General features: G+C 44.0%; 1 protein-coding gene across 1 annotated transcript; it reads right to left on the reverse strand.

Moving 5' to 3' along the window:
* Positions 1-4560: 4560 nt before the first annotated feature.
* On the reverse strand, positions 4561-16312 carry slx9 (SLX9 ribosome biogenesis factor). The gene is made up of 7 exons (XM_012922704.5): positions 15837-16312; positions 15178-15298; positions 11860-11892; positions 8468-8536; positions 6416-6590; positions 4925-4990; positions 4561-4832 (listed from the first exon to the last, which is right to left on the reverse strand). Exons 1-7 carry the CDS (start codon positions 16005-16007, stop codon positions 4706-4708), a joined length of 762 nt encoding a protein of 253 aa, XP_012778158.3. The 5' UTR covers positions 16008-16312; the 3' UTR covers positions 4561-4705.
* Between the last annotated feature and the right edge of the window lie 6307 nt (positions 16313-22619).

Consider the following 22619-nt stretch of genomic DNA (forward strand, 5'->3'; position numbering starts at 1 on the left):
GCTCAGGTGGTAAAAAACAAACTGAATGGATCCACACACTGAGCTACTAATGCGCTTTGAAACGATGTCTGGATGTGTTTTAACAGACTTTCCACTTGTTCACGTGAGGTTTTCCTTTTATGTCGGTCAGGGAAGAGGAAAGAAATAAAACGGAGAGTGGAGCAAGTGAGGAAATGAATTGACTGAAGTATTTCCTGTGGCACAGCACTGTGTAACCCTTTGAAATATTGTTTGAAAGTTTCTCTGGGTTTGTGCAGGTCCAACAAGTCCAGAAGGTTTTTGTTGATTGCATGTTTTGATCATATTTAGAGGCAGAGAAAGTATATTCAGTTTTTTACAATCTCATAAACTGACTCCAGTGTTTCCTCTGGTTCTGGGAGTTTATCTTAGAATATTAATGACAGCTGGTGGTTGTTCGAGCTGAAGGGTAAAGCTGGTGATTAGCTTTTTCACATTAACAGACAACAGATTCAAAGTAAATATATTTACTCTATGCATTTTCTGTTTCTCTCCACTTCCTTTCTGCTACGAGTCCATTTGTTGTTGGTTTGACAACAGTAACAAATTTAAAGCAGCATAGAAAATGGCAGCTATGACTGCATTCATGTGAGAGTGAAATAGAAACACTTTTCCTGCTTATTATAGGAAAAGTGTTTCTATTTTTAACAGTTTAACAGTTTTAGTGAAAACTGTTAAACATTAAGCTCGGTGAGGAAGAAAGAACATGTTCACTGATACTCAGCAGAGTAAACAAACGTTTGTTCCACTAAAGTGCTGTCATTTCAGTTTACTTAACTACACTGTGTGGAAGCTGTGGGCATATCCTGGTGTAGTAAGTCAACTTAAATATTCTACGGTTATACCACTTAAAACGGGTTTAGTAAAATAAAACCCAGCGACTGCCTCACTAGTGTCAGTCAGGTAAGTGTGAGCTGCAAAGTTTCACTGGTTTAACTAAAGTTGTCTTTACATAAGTGAGTTAAGCTAATGAAATATATTTATGTCTGGATTCATCAACACTTTATTTATGTGAACACAGACTTCTAACCTGATCTGGTTATGTTGGTTACACACACACACACACACACACACACACACACACACACACACACACACACACACACACACACACACACACACACACACACACACAGGGAGTGCAGAATTATTAGGCAAGTTGTATTTTTGAGGAATAATTTTATTATTGAACAACAAACATGTTCTCAATGAACCCAAAAAACTCATTAATATCAAAGCTGAATGTTTGTGGAAGTAGTTTTTAGTTTGTTTTTAGTTTTAGCTATTTTAGGGGGATATCTGTGTGTGCAGGTGACTATTACTGTGCATAATTATTAGGCAACTTAACAAAAAACAAATATATACCCATTTCAATGATTTATTTTTACCAGTGAAACCAATATAACATCTCCACATTCACAAATATACATTTCTGACATTCAAAAACAAAACAAAAACAAATCAGCGACCAATATAGCCACCTTTCTTTGCAAGGACACTCAAAAGCCTGCCATCCATGGATTCTGTCAGTGTTTTGATCTGTTCACCATCAACATTGCGTGCAGCAGCAACCGCAGCCTCCCAGACACTGTTCAGAGAGGTGTACTGTTTTCCCTCCTTGTAAATCTCACATTTGATGATGAGCCACAGGTTCTCAATGGGGTTCAGATCAGGTGAACAAGGAGGCCATGTCATTAGTTTTTCTTCTTTTATACCCTTTCTTGCCAGCCACGCTGTGGAGTACTTGGACGCGTGTGATGGAGCATTGTCCTGCATGGAAATCATGTTTTTCTTGAAGGATGCAGACTTCTTCCTGTACCACTGCTTGAAGAAGGTGTCTTCCAGAAACTGGCAGTAGGACTGGAAGTTGAGCTTGACTCCATCCTCAACCCGAAAAGGCCCCACAAGCTCATCTTTGATGATACCAGCCCAAACCAGTACTCCACCTCCACCTTGCTGGCGTCTGAGTGGGACTGGAGCTCTCTGCCCTTTACCAATCCAGCCACGGGCCCATCCATCTGGCCCATCAAGACTCACTCTCATTTCATCAGTCCATAAAACCTTAGAAAAACCAGTCTTGAGATATTTCTTGGCCCAGTCTTGACCTTTCAGCTTGTGTGTCTTGTTCAGTGGTGGTCGTCTTTCAGCCTTTCTTACCTCGGCCATGTCTCTGAGTATTGCACACCTTGTGCTTTTGGGCACTCCAGTGATGTTGCAGCTCTGAAATATGGCCAAACTGGTGGCAAGTGGCATCTTGGCAGCTGCACGCTTGACTTTTCTCAGTTCATGGGCAGTTATTTTGCGCCTAATAATTATGCACACCTGATATAGGGTGTTGATGTCATTAGACCACACCCCTTCTCATTACAGAGATGCACATCACCTAATATGCTTAATTGGTAGTAGGCTTTCGAGCCTATACAGCTTGGAGTAAGACAACATGCATGTGGAGGATGATGTGGACAAAATACTCATTTGCCTAATAATTCTGCACTCCCTGTACACACACACACGCATGTATGCATGAAGAGAAAAGATTAAGGGTAAAATCACACAGCGCTTTATACAACGTGCCTCATTCACACACATCGCTTGAAACAAACAGAGAGAGGCAGTCTCACAGTTTGGGTGCAACAACCTCAAAAGCACATCTGGTTTTAAGATCAGAGCGAGGGACAGTTAAAGAGAGGCCAGCAGCACTGATACAGGCTTAGAAAGAAGCTCTGCTGTGTCAGCAGCGGTGTTCAACTCCAGGCCTCGAGGGCCGGTGTCCTGCAGGGTTTAGATGTGTCCTCGATCCAGCACAGCTGGTTCAAATGGCTAAATGACCTCCTCAACACGTCTTGAAGTTCTCCAGAGGCCTGGCAAGGAATGAATCAGGCCCTCGAGGCCTGGAGCTCCCCACCCCTGATGTAGAGAGTTATACTGCAGTAGTGAGAGAAACGTACCTTCAGGAGTTCTAACCTTGAAGTAAGAACACCTGGATATTTCATATTCTGAAAGTATTTATACTGAAACTTAAATCTTTTCCTAAACTGAACTAGGTTTGGTGCCTGAATCTGACTGTAACTTTAAAATAAGTCATTAGCACATGGGCTACAGACCCAGCCTCCACTAAATTCTCCTAACGCATTGGATCACTTTGCTTTGTCCTAGTGAACCCAGCATCTGTAGCCTTTCAGGCACTATTATTATTGTTGTTGTTGTTGTCACAGTTCATTCACTGCCACACTTGAATTGCGATTGTGTTCTTTCATAGCTGCGTTTGTGTCTGTTGGTCATGAAATATTTGTGCTTGCAGTTTAAGGCTGTGAGATCTGAGAACAGTGGATTCACAGATACAAGCCTGGGAAGCACCGTGCTTCATATATTCACTTCATTTGGAGGCTGCTAACAATGAGCTCTGGTTACTTTAATTCAACACTGCGCTCGTCCCATAGATTCATTATTAATGAGTTCTAATGGCAGCACCGGACTTTGTATTGATTAGGTTTTTCTTGCCTCTAATTATAAAAGGGCTTCGAGTCGATGACTCTGGAAACAAAGGAATACATTTATTAACTGGATGGCTTTCATACAGTAGCATTGTCTCTCTAACTGATCCATACTGTGAGAGCCTTCATATGGGTCACATGAGGTCAGACGGCTCTCAACATGATCCCTACGCTTATCCCCAGCACAGGTTCTGCAGCACATTGAACATATGCTGTAAATGTAATTGAATTATGAGGTGGTGCTTTTGGATTGAAACTCTAAATATAACCCGTTTAAGACCCGGTTTAGTGTTAAGCATAAACGACTAATGTGATTTAGCTGTTTAAATAAAAGCAGAAAGCAAAGCTCTGACTTACCATTAACCCCAGTTTGTAGTACAGCCGTGTACAGAATGACATGTAGGAGTTTGTTTGCATTTTGAACCACAGACAGAATCCTGGCATCACTGCCCAGGCCGTTTCCTGTTCACTGTGCTCTTCTTCTTTCTGTCATTCACTCCTGTAATGTTTGGTTTGTCCTTCGGTGCATTCAGAGCCTTGATCGTATGTTGTGGCTTCACATAAATGTCTTTAATTGCAAATTAAATACTTGGGAGTCAAATCCAGACCTTCATTCGTTCATTTCATTTATTAAGAATTAATGAAGAAGAGTCTAAAAAAGAGCAGAAGCTAAAATCACACATCAAAGCTAGCACGTTGCCTTGACATTACTTATGTCTTCTCTCTTCTGATTTCTGCATTTCCTGTAAGTCAGACTTGGGTTTCACACTGTTATTTCATTTGCATCTACAGCGGAGAGTCAGCACGGAGACATGTGCCACATTCCTGGGAACACACCAGGCTGAGAGAAAGGGGAATTATCAGAAGCATCCACATTTCTGTATGTTAGAGGTATGTGCATGTGGTGACAGTCTGAACACTACTGTCAGGTCACGGCCTTATTCACAGGCAAGCAGCTGAAAGTACACATCCTGGGATGTTATTATTATTTTTAATGAACACAGTGATTAAAGTTTGTGACCTTGTAGGAGAAATGAAACAGAACATGTTGGGTCTGAATGTTGTGATTTATTATTTCAGAGAAACCCTGCTGTGTCACTCACAGGTATCAGGGTTGTTGCTGTTCGCTGACAGTTAGAAATGTTCGTGTGTGGATACTCTTCAGCCTCCCACAGTCCAGCTTTGGGATCTTGCTAAACGCAGCTTTGCTCTTCCTCCTGTCTCATCTTCTTCCTCAGCAGCTCACCGATATCAGCCAGAGGGTTGGTTTTACCTGAGAGCGTCCTTACTGCTTTGCTGAACCTGCTGGTCTCAGTCTCCCTGTAAAAACAATAAAGAAGAGTGGCAGAGGATTTCCACACAGGAGTGTAGCCTGGCTCTCAATCACTGTAAGAAAGAAAGAAAACTCTTACAGCAGTCTGCGTTTCTGTGAGCGTTTCATCTGACTGAAATCTGTGGGCTCTGGTCTCTTCACCGGGCTAAAGGGAGGACATCGGACAGAGACATGGGGACACTTTAACACATCAAGAACAGTGGACAGTTTCTTCTAATGGTGTCTCCTACTGGTCTTCCACACAGCAGGGAAACGCTGCGGGGTTTATTTATCAGGCAGTCACTACTTTAATGTTGCTTTGACATCAGTATGTGGTGGTCACATGACCACAGAGTGTAAATCAAACTAAAGATGTTTTTATCACAGTCTGTGGGAGAAGCTGCTCCTTCAGGTAGCTCCACCCAAACTCTGCAAGACATCTGACGTAGGCCAGGAAAAAGAAATGGAGCTGATGGGCACAGACAGGGACGGACGGGGACAGATGGGGACAGACAGAGACAGGACAGGGACAGCGGGGGACAGACAGAGACAGGACGGGGACAGATGGAAACAGACAGAGACAGGACAGGGACAGCGGGGGACAGACAGGGACAGTCGGGGACAGATGGAAACAGACAGAGACAGGACAGGGACAGCGGGGGACAGACAGGGACAGTCGGGGACAGGACAGGCACATATGGGGACAGACGAGGACAGACATTGAAGCTCATTTAATTACTAAAGGTTCCCTCTCTCAGACAGACCTGTGGTCATGAGTCAGCTGACTGTACTTAGGAGATATCTGACACTGATCCAAATGAAAGCATCACTTAGTGTTTGCTTTTGATATTCTTCTTCTTATCATTGTTGTTGTTATTACTGAATAGTGTTAAAGTTGAACTTTGACCTAGATGAACCCAGGCCTGATTACTGCTGCTTGAATAACAAATTTACAGTTCAAGGTTTGTTTTTTTTGTCACTCATCATGAACACGACAGAACAAAGTGAAGTACAAATTCTCTAAAATACAAAGAAAGTGATTGAGACTAAAGATGTGAAAACCAGCACATCAGTGTACAAAGATGACAAAGTTTCTGAGGACTGTGGTGAACCATGGTGACAATGGAAAAAACTGACTGGACTGACGACTCATCCGAGTCCAGCAAAAGATGTAAGTGCAGGCCTGTGTCAGCAGTAAAACAGTGGTGCTCGTGCGATGGTCCATAATTCATTTTGTGTCAGTATAGCAGGCACTGATGGACACGCCTGCGGAAAACAGTTAAGCTTAGAAAATCTCTTTATTATTGAAATAAAACGTCTTATTTTGGCCTGATCAGCCCAAAGTAAGCTCATTTTTCCAACCTCTGCTCATTTCTACTAAAATATTTGGTCATTAAGAAACGGACAGCGAACACAAGTGAGAGCAGCCAGTAGATGAAGCCTCATCAGCCACAAACATGCCATTAGTCCTGATTTGCTGTCTTCAAGGACAAAAGAAACGGGATCACTTTGGGACGCTGCACTTGATAATCAACAACTGTCATGTTGACACTTGATGCCTGGCTTGCTCAGCGGTCACCTTGGCACTTACACTTTGATTTTCCTGCTTTTGCGGCAAGCGACGGGGGCTGTGGAAGCTGGGGAGATGAGCTGAGAGAGATCCGGTAAGGCGTCAGCCAGCGGCCTCATGTCTCCCACTACAGGAGTGGCCTGTCTCTGGACCTCGGCTGCTTGGAGCTCTTTCGCCTGCTTAATGGAGCTGATCTCTGAGAAACAGCAGCGAAATTATTACAGTGAGACATATAGTAACAGGAAATGTCAGTACAAGATGTGAGGTTTCTATATAACATACACTTATTCTTCTTCATTTTATTACTGAAGTCACTGTGATGTGCCGTCGTGGGACAGTTATCAGTGTCATTGTGCTATTGTACCACGTAGGACTGTGCAATGACACCGTTAACTCTCACATGTGAACTTAAACATGTCAAAGTTGATTTAAACTGAGATGTTACATTGAGTAACACACGCAGACAGTGTTTGCAGACTACAGAATAAAGACGAGGGACGGCTGACAACAACAAGCCGAACCTGTGAGCGACGGCGTTCTCAGCCGCTCTGTGATGGCAGCTCTGTGACATCACACATGCAGACCGTTGCACATGAAGAAAGCCTCTGTGGTACTTTAACAGGAGGGTTTTATCCATTTTACTGTCACTTAATTCTTTTCAAACTATTTTCTGGCATCACAGTGAAAATGAGCGGCGTGTCTACCAAAACAATAAGAAGTATTGATCCCAAAGGAACCTTCATGCCAACTAAACTCTCCACAGCTGACGACCAAGTACCAGGATTCATTCTCCTGTCAAACAGCTGAGCCCCAGTGATGTGGAAACAAACCATTAAAGTATGTACTGCATATTACAGGGGCGATCGTGGCTCAAGAGTTGGGAGTTCACCTTGTAATCAGAAGGTTGCCGGTTCGAGCCCCGGCTTGGACAGTCTCGGTCGTTGTGTCCTTGGGCAAGACACTTCACCCGTTGCCTACTGGTGGTGGTCAGAGGGCCCGGTGGCGCCAGTGTCCGGCAGCCTGTCAGTGCGCCCCAGGGTGGCTGTGGCTACAATGTAGCTGCCATCACCAGTGTGTGAATGGGTGGATGACTGGATGTGTAAAGCGCTTTGGGGTCCTTAGGGACTAGTAAAGCGCTATATAAATACAGACCATTTACCATACTTCTTACTCCCCAAGCATCAGAATTACTTTAAGTTTAGCAATTCCTGGAAATGAATCTTCTTTCCCTAACGTGTCCATTCAAGCTGTACATTTAAAGTGAAAGCTGGATGTCCTTGGCCAGTGGAGCCCAGACTGTAACACTGGGACGATCCACTGTGGAGCTGGTTTAGGGTTTCAGCAGGGCTGAGACATGAAGCCATTAGTAACTAATTATACGCCTGAAGAGGAGACGTGTTGTGTTACTGACGAATTGATTGGCTCATCACAGGGCTACTGTTACAGGCTAATCCCAATTAGCTGAAATGATCACGGAGAGAAGATTCCTAATTGGAAGAAGATGTCGTTTTTAAAACCTTTAATAATCTGTGTTACATGAAAACAACTAAGATCACACAAACACACAGTTTCCAAACACGCGTGTCCACGGTGAGTGGAGTGTGACGGGTTCACCTTCTCCACAGAACGACGCGTCCGACTGTTTTTTCACGAGCTTTGAATTCAGTTCTAGCAACACTGATGCGACACCTGGACCGTACACAGGTCCCTCTGGACGGCAGATCGAAACCTGCCATTGTTGTTTCTGATGTTTTTGAAGAGTTTGTGGACCACAGTGGGGCTCGAGCACAGAGCGATCAGACACCAGTACCTTCACCTCAGCCTCCCTGCAAACTAACCCTAACTCAGTAATTAAAACAGTGTAATAGTGAAGTGACACTGACAAAAATATTACATTAATAAGAATGAACACAGGTCCCAACGTGGCAGACTCCAGAGTGTGTTTGGACTGTTCACTTAGATGAAAATACGTGTTGGCCTGAGATTTTTGGTAAGAAATGGAGCTGTACGACTGAACCACAGCTGCCAGACTAAATAAGAGCAGGTTACATTGTTGTGTCCATGTGAACTCACTGCTGAGCCACCGCTCCCTCCTCTCCTTCATCTTTTCTTTCTTTGACTGCATTTTCTTGATTTCTGTGCCTGTAGAAACACAAACACACACAAACAGGAATATCAGTCGATATAACAGCACAGTGGGAGGGGCCTATGAGAGGCAGCTTTATGTGACTCATCAAAGATGGCTGCAAACCTTCCTTCGTGAACAGAAAACAAAGCTTCGTGCTGCATAAACCAGCGCTGACACTCCGTGCATGTGTCAGGACCAAAACCCATGCAGGGTTAACCCAATGTAGAAACACAGTTCTTTCCTTTTGGAAATGAAAGAGTGAAGACAAAAGGCTGTAGAGGCTCTGAGCAGTCCTGTCCCTGTAGCTGCAACAGCATCAGAAATATATTGAAGCTTATTGATCCATGCTTTAGCAGCAGCTTCAAACATGCTGTTCTTTGCTCTACGTCCCTTTTTTAAATCATAGCAGTGCCCAGCACTAAAGTAAAAGCTAGGTCAACACTGACCCATGAAGCGCCCACACAGGCAGCTTTACCCAGTCAGTGTGTTCTGGTATACGGTGCACTACTGCTCATATTGGGGTTAATTACATTAGAGATGCAGTATTCTGTCAATATAAACACTTTTAAATAAAATCTACTGACTATATGTTGGTGTTTTAAATTCCATAACAACTCCCTCTTGTTTAACATTAAGGCTGAGTGAGTCCACATTTGTTCTGTGAAGACATGCGGCGAAATACGAAGCAAATTAAAAAAGACGAGGAACCATCATGGGAGGACAGGCCCCTGCATGTATGTACCACCGGCAGATAGAGGAGGTGGCTGATATCCAGAAATCCTACCAGTGGCTGGACAAAGCTGGACTGAAAGACAGCACAGAGGCACTAATCATGGCAGCACAAGAACAAGCTCTGAGCACAAGATCCATAGAGGCTGGGGTCTATCACACCAGGCAAGACCCCAGGTGCAGGCTGTGTAAAGATGCCCCAGAGACAATCCAGCACATAACAGCAGGGTGCAAGATGCTAGCAGGCAAGGCATACATGGAACGCCATAACCAAGTGGCCGGCATAGTGTACAGGAACATCTGTGCCGAGTATAACCTGGAAGTCCCGAGGTCAAAATGGGAGATGCCCCCAATACCAAGGGCTCAGAGAAGAGCTCGAGAGGATGTGGAGGGTGAAGGTAACGGTGGTCCCCGTGGTAATCGGAGCACTAGGTGCGGTGACTCCCAAGCTAGGCGAGTGGCTCCAGCAGATCCCGGGAACAACATCGGAGATCTCTGTCCAGAAGAGCGCAGTCCTGGGAACAGCTAAGATACTGCGCAGGACCCTCAAGCTCCCAGGCCTCTGGTAGAGGACCCGAGCTTGAAGGATAAACCGCCCACAGGGGCAAGTGGGGAATTTTTTTATATATTTTATATAACAGGAACTGCCAAGGACTTGTTTAAGCTAGCGATGGGGAGACATGCCTAACTCAACATCTTGTACGTTTGCTCACTTACAAAGAATGAGCTGTCTATCATTTTTATCATGTTTAAATGTAATGGAGAGACAAAATACCAACCAAGGCAACAACAGACAGGCTAAGGAAGAGGCCCATTAAAGGCTCCCCAGTCTCCAAACGTCAATGCTCCAGGACATCTGTGGAGGGAGCTGAAGCATGGAGTTGTTTGTCAAGTGGAGTGGGCCAAAATCCCCCCTGAGATGTGTGCAAACCTGCTGCTCATCCAATAATTATTTACCCCACTGTATGTCAGCCAGTGTTGTTCAGACAGGCATGTTATCTCCACACTGTGAACAGTGCAGACATCCTAGCAGGCCTTTATCTACCAGCACAGCACCAAACAACACAAGTGTTTCAACAGAACAGGCAAAGATAAGCATCTGCCACTGGCTACAACTGTGAGCACAGGTGGAGAAATCCAATCTTTCACAAGTAGGTGGGGGTTTCCAGTGTGTTTGTTAGGCAGGGGGCATGCTTTACCACCACTGTTCCCACTGGGAGCCTCATTTTTCCACTGTCAGATGAAATGGATCTCTGTGATTGAGGTGGGCAGAAGACGAGTTCTCCACCTAACCGTCGTACATCCACCACACCGCACACACTGCAGAGTAAGTGATATCGAACAGCTGAAGGCAAATGAGAAAACAACACCACAGCAGGGAGAGAGAAGACTGGTTCAGCACATCACAGCTTTGCAGCTGCTTTAGACGACTCTAAGTAGTGACGAGCATTTCAACAGTTTCATGGAGGCCTTCATATACACGGAAGAACCAAAACAGGCTCATTAAAGACACTAGGGCTGCCACAAACAATTATTTTGATAGTCGACTAGTCACCGATTATTTTTGCGATTAGTCGACTAATCAGATCATCATCCATTGGACGTACAGCTTATTGCACCAGCAGCATCTGGTCTTATATAACTATCATTAGCTTACAGCTTTAAGTGTTTAAGGTCTGTGCTAACTAAAAATAAAGACAAGATGGTAGTTTATTAATTTTTAATGAAATTTGCAGATTGTTTCGGTGAAGTTTAATAAACTCCTTGCTATCTAAAATATAACAGGACACCGGAGTAAATTCTCGAGCATCTCACACTTCTGATAATCAGCTGTCTGCTTGACAGTTTTAGCTGTGCAAAAACTTTAATCTCAGCCAAACCGATTTACTCAGGAACAAATAAAATACTAAAGAAAGCCAAACAATAACATGTTTAAGTTATCTAAGTGACTTATATATCATGTTTAACCTGAGTAGCGAAAGACAGCGGTGGGTTTGAAAAAGATTTGCCGGGAGTCCGGTGTTCTCACGGCGCTAGTGACCTAGCCCCCGGCTAGCTATCGAGCTAGTGGGTAACAGACGTCTCCGAAAACGTCGGAGCGCTTTTGAAAATATGTGGTGTCCTGATAAACTGAGCAGATATTTGAGGTTTACACAGCTACATTCTCGCCTGAAAATATGTTAAACGTTTATTTTGTGACCCAGAAAGAATAATAAGAGTAAAGTTAAAACTAACTAGCTGCCGCCATTGTTGACAACTGCGCTGGGCTGCGCTATGAATTCTGGGACACAGCTTCTTCTTCTTCGGGGTTTAACGGCAGCTGGCATCCTTGTACATGCAGTGCTGCCATCTTCTGTTTCAGTCCGTTATTACACTCTTAAATCCTGCTACTTATTCCTGCGTCCTTTGTGATCTTACAAAGCTTCAAACGATGCGTCGACTATTAAATCAGTCGTCGACGATTTTAATAGTCGACATAATCGTGACTAGTCGACTAATCGTGGCAGCCCTAAAAGACACACACAATTATGCTGTTTTTCTGCCTCTGTACAGTTCAAACTTGAAACTGCTCTATTCTCAAATTACAGAGATTCTGAAGTCTTCTTACCTGTTGTTGCTTTTTCTCTGCTGTTCTCAAATGCTGAAATAAAATCAAAACACTGAGTGAAAACCAGCATTTACACTCCGGGGCCTGAGCACATAAACCTAAGATTAACTGCAACTGGCTTCACAGCTGAGCAAGAGAGACACTCAGTCAGCTCAACAACTTGACTGAATTTCATTTTATTTCTAAATCACATCAACAGTTTACAGAGATTCAAGCATAGTTTGTTCCTGTCACACCATTTTTTAAAATTTTGTACATTTCTTAAGTAACCATATCGAGCAGCTCTGTTAGGTCCCAAACACAAAATATTTCTCTCATCAGCATTTTAATAACACTCATTTTAATAAGTCAGACACAAGGGGTGGGCGATAGAAACGATATAAATTTGGCCAACGATAGAGATTTTGACTATACCGCTCTATCGCGATAGCGCATGTTGATGATGTCATCAAGCTGCACCTGTTTTGGTCAAAGCATGGCAGCGGCTAAAACCATTATCATCTGCAAATGATGGCGGCCGACAGTCACGGCAAAGGGATGAAGCACTTTTGAAATATGGGGGAAGCCAAAAACTGCGCTTCCTCCACTTCCGTAACATTGATTCATTAATGTTGAATTCTCTGCAGCTGCTCTGTTCCCATGTTGTTGCAGTATATTAATGACTAACCTCGTATTGTGGATGAATAATCTCAGTTGTTCTCCTGACTGAAGTTTGGCCCGTGTACAGCATCCTGCTATGCGACTGCATTTGTCCCTGACCACCAGAATCCCTCACGTTAACTTTTATCGAGTGGAAAAAGTTGGTGTTCATCCTCCAGCTTCACTGTGCTAATGTTATGCTAACATAGCTGTGTCACTAGCAATCACGTAGCACAACATTATATAGCAGCTAGCCAAACTTCAGTAACGCTACAAACATCACTGCTGTTTATTTTTCTGTCTTCATTTATGTTGGAAGTGGCAGCAGAGCTGTACGTTTGAATTAAAAATCTCTCTGTCAGAACATGCTATGAAATGTTTAGGTGGAAACTAGCGAGCTAACTTCCTGTTAACTTCTAACTCCGTTAAATGTCATAAATTCTGTTTTCATGGATGTTAAACTTAATTATTAGACCTGGTAAAGCAGCAACGCTGATGATTTAATTAAAGATGAAAGAATTTAGAGAGTTTTTAACTCTCAGTGTTCGTTTGACTTTGGGACCTGAACTGACGGAGTTTTGGACCCAGATTACTTCGCGAAGCTCCTCACTACGGCAGCCGTAATGCTCTGACATCCATCAAGCAGTGCGACTTACCAAAGTGTGCCTTATAGTGTGAAAAATACGTTATACAGAAGAAAAGAGTATATCGTGATATTAGGGGTGCAACGATATTCGTATCGATATTGAACCGTTCGATACAGTGCTTTCGGTTCGGTACGCATATGTATCGAACAATACAACATTTGTAATTTATTTTATCAACTTTCCTTCTGACGATGCTGTCTGTGTTGAGCGCTCAGTGAATCTGCGTTCGACTACTCCGCCTAGGCTGCACTGTCGAGCGCAGATCCACTGAGTGCTCAACACAGACAGCATCGTCAGAAGGAAGAGTGCAGGGCAAGCTAGCAAGACAGAAGTTAAGCTCTCCAGATCTGGCGTTTGGAATTATTTTGGTTTTCATGTGACGTATGACCCTGAAGGTAAGCGAGTCATGGACTAAAGTAAAACAGTATGTTGGATGTGCCACGCAATGCTCAATTACATGGGTGGGAGCTAGTGTGTTAGCGCAGTTAGCTCATTAACGTGTTGGCCGTCTAGCCCCATGCACGGGGCGATCGGCGGTAGCTCGTTAACAGAGATTTGCCGTGTTGTGGCGTTAAGGTCATTTCAACGAGATTAACCTGAAAGCACTAGTGGGAACACAACGAATATGACTGCACATTTACACCGACATCATCCTAGTGCAAAGACAAAAACAACAAGCATGCTACTAACTTTAGCCGAGTCATTTAGACAGCTGTTAGCACGTGATTCTCCTTATGCTGCTGAGAATATAGCCCAGAAGAAGCGGATAGTATAGCTTTTATTTTGGAAAGAGACATTTCTCTGTAATAAACTCGCTTTTCCAAAGATGAGTGATTCCTCAATCAGATACAGGGCTTGCAATATCGCTAGCCCGACATCCTGGGGCTAGCGATTTTTTTCAGTCGGGCTACCAAAATCTTTCTCTGCCCTCCCCGTCGGGCTATTGTAGGAAAAATATATGTCAATGCTTTTGCATTCTTTCAGAAATGTAGCTGGGTAATTATGTCATTGGCATCGGTGAGCCACTGTCACTATATGACATATTGAAGTCACGTTTGAATTTGCGCTTGTTTTTTTGCTTTCACTTTGCAATCGCGCGAACTGTGTATAGAGAGCGACAGCACTGATCTGTGAGTGATGATAATTTGTGCACCAATTCCTCTGACATCGTCTTATTAATCGTTAGCTTACTATGCAAACATGACAAGTGAAATCTCCCGCAGCAAGCTTAAACATGTGAGAGGTTGAGGATATATATTTCAGTTCTGCTGAGCCAAATAAGACAGGTCAGGGTGAAGAAGTGACAGCCAAAGAAAAGCTTACCACAAAACGGAGAAGTTATGACAAATCAGACTATAAGGCAAAAAGAAAGTGCAGCTTTATGGTTTCATGGACAAAAGAATTTCTGTGGCTGCAATATGACGAGCTAAATAACCAGGGCTGCACATAAGTGGTCCGCAGGTGCGCATTCGCTGTCAAAATAAAAAACACGCACAAGGGTTAGGGTTAAATTTAAAAACTGTACTTTTGAGTTAAAATATATATTTATAATTTTAATAAATGACAAATTAAAAAGGCATGAACATTTTTTTTGTATCGAAAAAATATCGAACCGTGACACCAAAGTATCGAACCGAACCGTGAATTTTGTGTATCGTTGCACCCCTACGTGATATATATCGTTACCGCACATGCTTCAAATTATATCGCAATATGAATTTTAGGCCATATCGCCCAGCCCTATCAGACACCTTACAAATGTCACTGATATAAATAAATAATGAATCGTTTTCATTTAACTGTAGCAGTTTACCCGATTAGGAATACATTTTCTGAATTATTTACATGTAGGTTAAGACTCAGGCACAGAAGCAAAGGACACAGAGCTTTGTGTGCTTCAGTGCAGCTTTAGACCTGAGCCACACTTATACCGTCTTTACAGTTGATACCTTAATTTGCTTCACTGACCTCTGTGGGTCATAATACAATAATCAAATAAGCCATCACACTGACATGGACAAACGTCTCTTACCTTTCGTGACAGGTGTGGGCACATCTGGAGCTTCATCAAACTTGAGTGTCTGTACCAGAGCTTCAGGAGAGATCTTGGTGCCAGCAAAAACACTGGAGGGGAAGGATGCCAACGCAGGCGCCTGCAAGGGTTTGAAAGTGCATCTATAACTCAAAGACTTCTATCCACCACATTTGTGCTAGAATGGAGCCTAATGTGTGATTCTGTCTGTCTCTAAGTGTAATGGTCTCGAGCTGGTAATTAGTTACTCAGTAATTCAGTAATTACTTCCTCCAAACCATCAACGTGTCTTTTAGACCCCATTCCTACAAAACTGCTCAAAGAAGTCCTGCCATTAATTAATGCTTCAATCTTAAATATGATCAACCTATCTCTAATAATCAGCTATGTACCACAGGCCTTCAAGCTGGCTGTAGTTAAACCTTTACTCAAAAAGCATCTCTAGACCCAGCAGTCTCAGCTAATTATAGGCCAATCTCCAACCTTCCTTTCATATCAAACATCCTTGAAAGAGTCAACCAGCTAACAGATCATCTGCAGAGGAATGGCTTATATGAAGAGTTTCAGTCAGGTAAAGGTTGATATTGTCACGTCCGTCCCAAGAAAGTGGCAGTGACGGATTTGGACTGTTCGTTATGTCCATGGTTTTAAACACACACCTGTCTGTGAGGCTTGCTCCCCAGTCTTAGATTTGCTGTGAGTAGTTCACCAGGATCCTTCCGTACAGTAGAAGACACCAGTGAGCCGTGCTGCGCGAAGCCGATCGGCCCATCGACCTTTACGGCCTCGTGGTGAAGCTTCTGCCGAACATATTTTATCTTCCCAACCATTTTAATACCGCCGAACCAACTTTAAGTCCACTTCTTACACGAACTCCCTCGTGTTGATATTTCCATTAGAGAGCGTGCAATGTAGGTCAAGTCGTCCAAGCTAACACCGGAAATCGTTCTGTTTTGCCTTCAAAAGTGTTTTCTCTCCTTTGAACATGTTGCCTCAAACAAGGTTTTGGTATTTCCTTAATGGGAAACACGCCGCGTACTTAACTTCCCCCCTGTCATCGCAGCTGCCATCGACGGTGTTAACATTTTAACTGACTTAGAGAGCGTATAAGAAGCTTGAACATATTTTACTTTGGTAATAACTACCGGAAGTAGTTATAGTAGTTCTGAGGCGACTGGTGTACCAGCTTAGTGCCTCGGTGTAAAACGAGGAGGAGTGAAAGTTCCTAGTGATACTAATTTCCAAAAGTTGTTCTCCAAAACTTTAATATATATATTGGTATAATTTCCAAAAAAGGTTTAGTACCAAGTTATGTTATTTATTTATTTTTACCTTTTAGAAAATGGGAAAATAATTACTTCCTTAAATTTGCTGAATAACTTGGTTTGATGAAATAAAACAAATAGTAGTTAACATTGCAACTCGAGGAGAGTGCACAAAATATTTATTCTGATACATCTTTTTATATTTTATTTTCTATTTATACAATAGTTGGAAGTAAGCCACAAAGGTAGCCAACCAATTCATATTCACATCATCTGCACATTTAAATTCAGTATGACAAAACATTTATTTATGTGAATAATTTTAGTCTTCTTAAATATAGCTCACGAAACAAGTAAAAGTACAAATGCGTATACGTTACGGACGTCCTATTTAATAATTTGTGCATGACTATTTTGGAATGGTTTGAACTGTGGGTTAAAGGAGAAAGAGATTAGGGACTGAACGCATGTAAGTGTCAATGTGAGCATGTTTAACTGCCTCAGTGATAGACTGGTGTGCTTTCTCTCTATGACAGCAGGACAGGCTCCAGCGCCCCCACAAACCTAAAATAAGATGCAAGATTTAAAAAAGAAAAATAAGCGAATTATTACTGCCCTGAGTCTCTTATTAGAGTTTTCTCAGGATTTATTTGGTTAGAAGCAGGTTTTCCCTGTAAACCTCTGGCTGTTCAGCTCTGCCACTGTCAGGAATAATGATTTTGGACATTGCTTTATGCGAGTTGGCCCTTCATGTAATAAGAGTCAAAAGCATCGATTCAGCGCTATGACTGAAGTGAGTTATTGAGAATAACAAGTAGAGACCAGAAGGGATTTTGCAAACATACTTACACATCATAGTTAAAGTCAGGGTGATATTTCCTCTGGGCCGAACAGAATGCCCCAGACTTGGATTAATAGGTAATAAGATCATCAGCATGCAAGAAAATGAAAGATAAAATAGTTCCATCATTACGTGAAAACGATGTTTATTTGTTGCTGGATTTAGCAATAAAAAATAACCAGTCTTTTCAGCACTAGTGTGCTACACTGTACATTATGTGCCTGTGTAAACAAACACAGACATGGTGAAACACAGCTGGATAATAAGAACTCAAGCAAATCGTCTACAATCATTTTGACTTTTCTGAGAAACTCGTGCAGCTGGATGTGGGGGAAATGCACACAAGCAGCCGTGTTGGGAGGTGTGCTCATGCTTCTTCATTTCCAGCCTCCAGCTGGTTCACAGTGGGACAGTACAAAGCTTTACCAACTCAGTCTAGTCACTTACTGTTGTCAATAGAAAATAAAATAATTCAGCAGGTTTTTTATAATGACTCGTTTACTTTATAAGAAGCATTTCTAACGGGATCAGCTCTGCTATGATTCTGCTGTTATAAAGCTTTTACTTACACAAAGTGTCTTCCTAAACATTTGTATGTTGGCACTGGGGACAAAACATTAAGAACACGCATTTCAGTAATAGGTGTAAAGTAAAATATTCAACTTTACAACATATAATAACATAATAATCAGTTTATCATGAGCAGATGCTCTCTTCAGCTTCCACCCGCAGTCAAACACATGCATCCACATTTATGAGTGATTCCAAATCAATGGCAGGTGTGAATGGTTGTCTGTGTGTTAGCCTGGGACATACTGGCCTATGGTGTTATTTTTGTGTTACTACTCTGAGCGCACGTGAAAAGAATTTGCAAGTACAAGTGCTGCGTTTTGAGGAGAAATTTATTTTGAGCGAAGACAAGCTGAGTGAACAAAATTCATTGTTGCGTGCAAAAAATGTATTTCAGTGTTTGCTATTATCCACACACACACACACACACACACACAACAACCTCGCTCAGGTTTTGTATTTGCTCTTGCTTAGAAAAAGAAATATGAACATGCAGATGGATACACAAAAGTATTGCAATGTCGCAATGTCTCCAAGTGTCAAGAGCTGAACTGATAAGTATCATTGAGATGCTCAAAGGAAGCCACACAATTAAGAACAAGCCTGGCAGAAGTAGGGGAAATAAATAGTGAGAGATGTATCTAAAGACTCCAGAACAGCTGCCAACACTGAATGACTTCAGGAACTGTAGTCTCAAAGCCAATGATCACCCAAACCCAGCAAAACTGCTGGTTAAGGACAGAAACTGATCGAGTAAAATCAGAATTCACGTCAACACCCACTTGTGTCAATTGGCGGTCTTCTTAAATAAGAAAAGATAATTCTTCTTATTAGGAAAGATTGGATGGAGAACATTTGATGTTTAGAAATCTGATGAAACTTATTAAACCCCCCAAAAACTATTGAGAGTTGAGACCAGGAAGCAGAGATGCAAAACCTCTTTTCAGCTTCTCGCCTCCTGCCATCCCCACAGAGACTGTCTGGGCCCAGACCACCAAAAATGATCACAAACAATCCAAGCATAAAATATCACCACAATTTAGAGAGAGAACAGTATTCAAAACAAACCAATAAAGAAAGTAAGAAAAAAGTTGAAAACACAGGAGCACCTGAACCAGGCTGCAGGCCGGCTGACTCGGGCTTGTGACACCCTGTGGGAACCAAAGACTGAAGCAGTTAAATGTGGACAATTAAACATCATGTCTCTGTCTTCTGATGACCTGTTAGTGAATGATTGATGTATTCTGCCTCACAGAGACCTGGTTACACCAGGATGAATCAGTTAAAGCACATATGCTGTAAAAGGAGGAGGAGCAGCAGTCTTTCAAACCTACGTATAGATTTACCAAAACATCCATCCATCCATCCATCTTCATCCGCTTTGTCCGGGGCCGGGTCGCGGGGGCAGCAGCCTAAGCAAAGAGGCCCAGACCTCCCTCTCCCCAGCCACCTCCTCCAGCTTATCCGGGGGAATACCAAGGCGTTCCCAGGCCAGCCGAGAGATATAATCTCTCCAGCGTGTCCTGGGTCTGCCCCGGGGCCTCCTCCCGGTGGGACATGCCTGGAACACCTCACCCAGGAGGCGCCCAGGGGGCATCCTTGTCAGATGCCCGAACCACCTCAGCTGGCTCCTTTCGATGTGGAGCAGCAGCTGCTCTACTCTGAGCCCCTCCCGGATGGCCGAACTTCTCACCCTATCTCTAAGGGAGAGGCCAGCCACCCTTCGGAGGAAGCTCATTTCTGCCGCTTGTATCCGCGATCTCGTTCTTTCGGTCACTACCCACAGCTCGTGGCCATAGGTGAGGGTAGGGACGTAGATCGACCGGTAAATTGAGAGCTTCGCTTTTACACTCAGCTCCCTCTTCACCACGACGGACCGGTGCAGCGTCCGCATTACTGCAGCTGCAGCCCCAATCCGTCTGTTGATCTCCGGCTCCCTTCTCCCATCACTCGCGAACAAGACCCCGAGATACTTGAACTCCTCCACTTGTGGCAGGAACTCATCCCCGACCCGGAGTGGGCACTCCACCCTTTTCCGGCTGAGAACCATGGCCTCAGATTTGGAGGTGCTGATCCTCATTCCCGCTGCTTCACACTCGGCTGCGAACCGTTCCAGTGCGAGCTGGAGGCCCTCACCCGATGAAGCCAACAGAACCACATCATCTGCAAAAATCAGAGATGAGATTCTGAGGCCACCAAAGCGAAAGCCCTCCGCCACTTGGCTGCGCCTAGAAATCCTGTCCATAAAAATTATGAACAGAACCGGAGACAAAGGGCAGCCCTGGCGAAGCCCATCACCCACCGGGAACGAGTCCGACTTATTGCCGGCAATGCGAACCAAGCTCTTGCAACGGTTGTATAGGGATCGAATGGCCCGTAGCAATGGGCCAGACACCCCACATTCCCGCAACACCTCCCACAGGACACCCCGAGGGACACGGTCGAATGCCTTCTCCAAGTCCACAAAACACATGTAGACTGGTTGGGCAAACTCCCATGCACCCTCAAGTATCCTGGAGAGGATAAAGAGCTGGTCCAGTGTTCCGCGACCAGGACGAACACCGCATTGTTCCTCCTGTATCCGAGGTTCGACTAACGGACGAACTCTCCTTTCCAGCACCCTGGCATAGACTTTCCCAGGGAGGCTGAGGAGTGTGATCCCCCTGTAGTTGGAACACACCCTCCGGTCCCCCTTCTTAAAGATGGGGACCACCACCCCGGTCTGCCAGTCCACAGGTACTGCCCCTGATCTCCACGCAACATTGCAGAGGCGTGTCAACCAGGACAGCCCTACAACATCCAGAGCCTTCAGGAACTCGGGGCGGACCTCATCAACACCAGGGGCTCTGCCACCAAGGAGTTGTTTAACTGCCTCAGTGACCTCGCCCCCGGAAATTGGCGGGTCATTCCCCTCATCCCCAGACTCTGCTTCCTCCTCGGAAGACGTGTCAGTGGGATTAAGGAGGTCCTCGAAGTATTCCTTCCACCGCCTGACAATTTTCTCAGTCGACGTCAGCAGCGCTCCGCCAGCACTATACACAGTGCAGGTAGAGCACCGCTTTCCCCTCCTGAGACGTCTGACGGTTTGCCAGAATCTCTTCGAGGCAGTCCGAAAGTCTTTTTCCATGGCCTCTCCGAACTCCTCCCACACCCGAGTTTTTGCTTCAGCCACTGCCCGAGCCGCATTCCGCTTGGCCTGTCGATACCTGTCGGCTGCCTCCGGAGTCCCACAGGCTAACCAAGCCCGATAGGACTCCTTCTTCAGCCTGGTGGCTCCCTTCACCTCTGGTGATTTACCAAAACAGTCATTTGAAAGTGTGACAGACAGAGCAGCTGGTTAAACTCCGTTCCCACAGAGGTGGATTATATTGGTCATAGTGTTACATCCTCACTGCACACGACCCTGCACATTGTTGCCCGTCTGGAAAGAAAAGCCTCCGTTCAGAAGTGCTTGACTCCCTGTTCACAAATGTGCACCTTTAAAAACGTAACCTGTAAGCTGGAGAAGAAATGGTGCTGGACTAACCCAGAAGATCTTCATTTAGCCAGGAAAGAGTTTCTTCATCTATAAAAGAGGTCTAGGGTGGTGTGGGGTGCTGGTGGATGCTGCAGGGGAGTCTGGGGCCTTGGTGTTCAGGGTTACCCGTTTCCTGGTTGATTCCCTCCCTCCATGGGAGTGATCTACCTCTCGGTCTCAAATATCTTTGTGTGTTCTTGTGTCATTCGTTTGTGTGTGTGTGTGTGTGTGTGTGTTTGTGTGTGTGTGTGTGTGTGTGTGTGAGACTATGCCTGGGTGGTCGTTTAGTGTGGGGAGGTCGTCCCTCCCTATTTCTCTCCCTGTAGGAGCTGGGTGACTGCAGCTCAGGAGCAGAGAGTGATTCTCTCGCCGCTGCCTCCCAAAGGATCCTCGATGACCCTGATCCTTTGTTTACTTGTGCTGCAATATGCCGAGGCTGCCGGGGGCTTCCCATGATGCACTTCTTCATCAGCCTCTTTTCACTCTGTGTTTATACACCACTTTGTATTCAGTCATTATTAAACTCTAGCTCTGCTTCACACTGTGTCTTCCTGCGCTCCCCCCAGACCGGTCAGGGCAGATGGCTGTCCCTCCCTCACTCTTCCTCCTGTTAAAAGTTCTTTCCATTCTTCTTTGGTGCAATGACTGACCAAAGAAGAATGGGCTGGGATTACTCAGGAGATGTGTGTGAGACACAACAAATACCTGCAGATACCTGTTATCAGCAATAAGCAAACTTGATTTTATTTTTGTGAACTAATTTTGTTTCTGTGTGCAAAGTAAAACGATACAGTAACAAAAATATAACTATGGTAAAATAACAGCAGTAGGAAAATAATCGTTAAAATAATATAAAAAATGAAATTTTCAAAGGGGGGCGAATAATTTTGTCCTGATCTTTGACCAGAGTTAAACCTGAGGACTGGAGAGTAGTCATGATTGTCTAAGTAAAAATCTACAGTGCACTGATAGAAAGGAGCACATTCACCTGTACAGCAGGTGCACACAGTCCACCCAACAGGAGCAGTAATGTTGGGCAGGGAGCAAAGAAGAAATATGCACATTTACTTACTAACCCTACGACCCACACTGGGCAGTGTATCAGTGATGTCAAATAAGACAACAAATACAAATGGTTCTATGATTTGGACGTATTCTCTCATCTCATCAAAGCACGAGTACAATAACTGCAGCTATAAAGTGAAGCCATCATATTATCCATGATTCCTTTCATATCAACTATTTTATA

Source organism: Maylandia zebra, linkage group LG23, assembly GCF_041146795.1.
Source record: "Maylandia zebra isolate NMK-2024a linkage group LG23, Mzebra_GT3a, whole genome shotgun sequence".
Taxonomy (NCBI): Eukaryota; Metazoa; Chordata; class Actinopteri; order Cichliformes; family Cichlidae; genus Maylandia; species Maylandia zebra.